Raw genomic sequence first — 3,599 nt, 5'->3', positions numbered from 1 at the left:
ATTTGCTAAATTGTGCACACGATTACTATTTTGTTTCCTCAATTTACTAATTCGTTCCCTCGATTTGCTAAATCGTGCACACAATTACTATTTGTTTCCTCGATTTGCTAAATCGCTCCCTCTATTTGCTAAATTGTGCACACGATTACTAATTCATTCCCTCGGTTTACTAATTCGTTCCCTCGATTTACTAATTTGTTCCCTTGATTTGCTAAATCGTGCACACAATTACTATTTTGTTTCCTGGATTTACTAATTCGTTCCCTCGATTTGTTAAATTGTGCACACGATTACTATTTCATTTCCTCGATTTGCTAAATCGTTCCCTCGATTTGCTAAATTGTGCACACGATTACTATTTTGTTTCCTCGATTTGCTAAATCGTTCCCTCGATTTGCTAAATTGTGCACACGATTACTAATTCATTCCCTCGGTTTACTAATTCGTTCCCTCGATTTACTAATTTGTTCCCTTGATTTGCTAAATTGTGCACACAATTACTATTTCGTTTCCTGGATTTACTAATTCGTTCCCTCGATTTGTTAAATTGTGCACACGATTACTATTTCGTTTCCTCGATTTGCTAATTCGTTCCCTCAATTTGCTAAATTGTGCGCACAATTTACTAATTCGTTCTCTCGATTTATAAATCATGTGCACGATTTAGCAAATTGAGGGAACGAAATAGTAAATTGTGCACACGATTTAGCCTACTATTTTTTTCCTGCATGCCATGTGTGGGGCTCTGTAGAAAAGCTCCAAAAAGGCAAAAAAAGAGAGAGAGAGAGAGGCTATGCTACTTGTTTTTTTTGGTCCTTTTTGGTGCTTGACAGATATGATCACTGTGAGCTGTCATTTTAAGTGCTGCATGAAAAAATACACTGAAAAAAAATTTGCCTTAAGTTGTACCTCTCCTCTACTGTTTTTCAGATCAGCTACGCTTCGTCCAGTCGACTTTTGAGCAACAAGAATCAGTACAAATCATTCATGAGAACCATCCCCACCGATGAGTATCAGGCTATTGCCATTGCTGCCATCATTGATCACTTCCAGTGGAACTGGGTGATTGCCATCGCCTCTGACGATGAATATGGTCGCCCGGGGATCGAAAAGTTTGAGAATGAAATGTTTCATAGGGACATCTGCATTGATCTCAATGTTTTAATTTCACAATACATCGATGAAGCTGAGATCCGCCGCCTGGCAGACCGCATCGAGAACTCAACCGCTAGAGTCATCGCCGTGTTCGCTAGTGGACCGGACATCGAGCCACTCGTTAAAGAGATGGTGAGGCGAAACGTCACAGACCGTATCTGGTTGGCGAGTGAGGCGTGGGCCAGCTCTAGCCTGGTTGCCAAGCCAGAGTACCTTGATGTCATGGGAGGAACAATTGGCTTTGCGCTGAGGGCTGGCCATATACCCGGCTTTAAAGAATTCCTACAGCAGGTGCATCCAAAGAAGTCCAGCCATAATGAGTTTGTGCGAGAATTTTGGGAGGAGACTTTTAACTGTTATCTTGAAGATAGTCCAAGGAATGAGGACAGTGAAAACGGCAGTACAAGTTTCAGACCTCTGTGCACTGGTGAAGAGGACATTGCAAGTGTGGAGACGCCGTACCTGGACTACACGCACCTACGGATTTCTTACAATGTGTATGTAGCTGTTTATGCCATAGCACAGGCACTTCAGGACATCCTTACCTGCACACCTGGAAAAGGATTGTTTGCTAATGGCTCTTGTGCAGACATTAGGAAAGTTGAAGCATGGCAGGTGGGTACTTATCATGCTACATATATATATTTGTAAGCTGCACAATAATTTCTTGTTGGTTCCCTTCTGCTCCTCTTGATTTTCTAGGATATTGACGAAATGGTATTCACATGCCTCTTTTTATTCTAAAAGGTTCTGAAACAACTGAGACACCTCAACTTCATAAACAGCATAGGGGAGAGGGTGCGCTTTGACAATGGCAGTGAGCTCTCAGCAAATTATACCATTATAAACTGGCATCGATCACCTGAGGACGGTTCTGTTGTGTTCAAGGAGGTTGGTTATTACAGTATGCATAACAAGAACGGAGCCAAACTTTCCATTGACAAGACAAAAATACTGTGGAACGGCCGTTTAACTGAGGTGAGTAAGCATAGACCACACAGTAGACAGAGTGCTTGGCTCTTAAAGCCCGGGACACACCAAGCCAACGGTCGAGCAATGTCGGGTGTTTTTTGAGCGTCGGTCGTAGTGTGTTCTGCACCGTTGGCTCTGTTCCAGGGGTGTCAAACTCAATTCCTGGAGGCCTGGAGTCCTGCAGAGTTTAGATTCAACCCTAACTCTAAACACACCTGATGCAACTGATCAAGTCCTTCAGGCTTATATGAAAACTACATGGTATGTGTGTTGGAGCAGGGTTGGAACAAATCTCTGCAGGGCTCCGGCCCTCCAGGAATTGAGTTTGACACCCCTGCTCTATCTGGACACTATCAGCTGTTTTACGGCCACTTCTGCATGTCCAATCGGCGCCGGAGCTCGTCGGCGAGAAAGAAAACTCAGATTGGCTATTCAGCTTAGCGAATGAGCACACGAGAAAAAACCGCAACTGACGAAAGCCAACCAATCACAAGAAGAAGACTCAGGGCTGACAATGCCATTAAAAGCGTTGCTTGCTTTGTATATCCACAGTTCTAGCTCTTCCGGTTTCACTAGCTGGGTTTCCATCACCCGGCTTTTATCCGGCTTTCTGACAAGATGCGCGTTAAATATCGCATGCGATTTATCGTGCAGCCCTAGTATATACTATACTATATAATGACTTTCCTGCAGTCCGTGTTCTTCTGACTTCTGACTTTATTTTGTAGTAAGTAACGAATATGCTTCAGGGAAATTTATCGGAGTAAAAGTATACATTTTAATTAGGAAATATAGTGGAGTAAAAGTTGGCTGAAATATAAAAACTCAAGTAAAGTACAGATACTCCCAAACAATACTTAAGTACTGTAACTAAGTATTATTACTTCGTTACATTACACCACTGCTTTTGTGTACATTCTCCATTGAAACTTAAACTTTGTCTCTGTCTCTCAGGATGAGGCTGATATTCTTCGCTCGGCTCACCTGCAGAAGGAGCTCATCCTGTCTGCTATTGACTCTGTCAATGCTGATTCTCCAACTGGCGGATACCTTGTTTACTGCACATGCTCTATTATGGTTAGTTGCACACAGTAGCTATGTTTCCATCACCCTGTTTTTATGCGTATTTTGAAGTATCACCTCAGAAACAAGTGATGGCAATGGCAAAAAAAAAATAAATCCCTTAATTCACAAAAAAGTTTTTACGCTCGCTTGAGGTGGTTTTTGACTTGTGCGAAAAAGGGTTAATGCGAATATACTGGGAGATGGAAATGCATTTTGCGAATAAATTCCTCCAAGCGCATTAAAAAAGTAATGTGACTTTGCGCTATGGGGCGGCAAATCCTGACTAACCAGCAGACCGATCTTGTTCCACAGCATCTGAAATGTTGTTATGGTCATTCGGAAATGCCCGAGCAAAGTCTGTCATCAAAGTATTTCTGTATAATTGCCTCCCAGAACTGTTAAACGAC

The 3,599-nt window shown here is 42.3% G+C and overlaps 1 protein-coding gene across 1 annotated transcript in view; it reads left to right on the top strand.

Annotated features, from left to right (window-relative positions):
• Positions 1–3,599, top strand: part of LOC107702888 (extracellular calcium-sensing receptor-like) — a 21,453-nt gene that overhangs the window by 4,802 nt on the left and 13,052 nt on the right. The window contains exons 3-4 of the mRNA XM_016505329.1: positions 931–1,770; positions 1,903–2,133. Of these exons, the coding sequence (XP_016360815.1) occupies positions 931–1,770; positions 1,903–2,133 (1,071 nt within the window). The remainder of the gene's footprint in view (positions 1–930; positions 1,771–1,902; positions 2,134–3,599) is intronic.

The sequence above is a fragment of the Sinocyclocheilus anshuiensis genome, unplaced genomic scaffold, assembly GCF_001515605.1.
Source record: "Sinocyclocheilus anshuiensis isolate Anshui unplaced genomic scaffold, SAMN03320099.WGS_v1.1 scaffold238, whole genome shotgun sequence".
In the NCBI taxonomy this organism is placed as follows: Eukaryota; Metazoa; Chordata; class Actinopteri; order Cypriniformes; family Cyprinidae; genus Sinocyclocheilus; species Sinocyclocheilus anshuiensis.
Note: the sequence above shows the minus strand (reverse complement) of the source record. Positions and strands in the feature narration are given on the sequence as shown.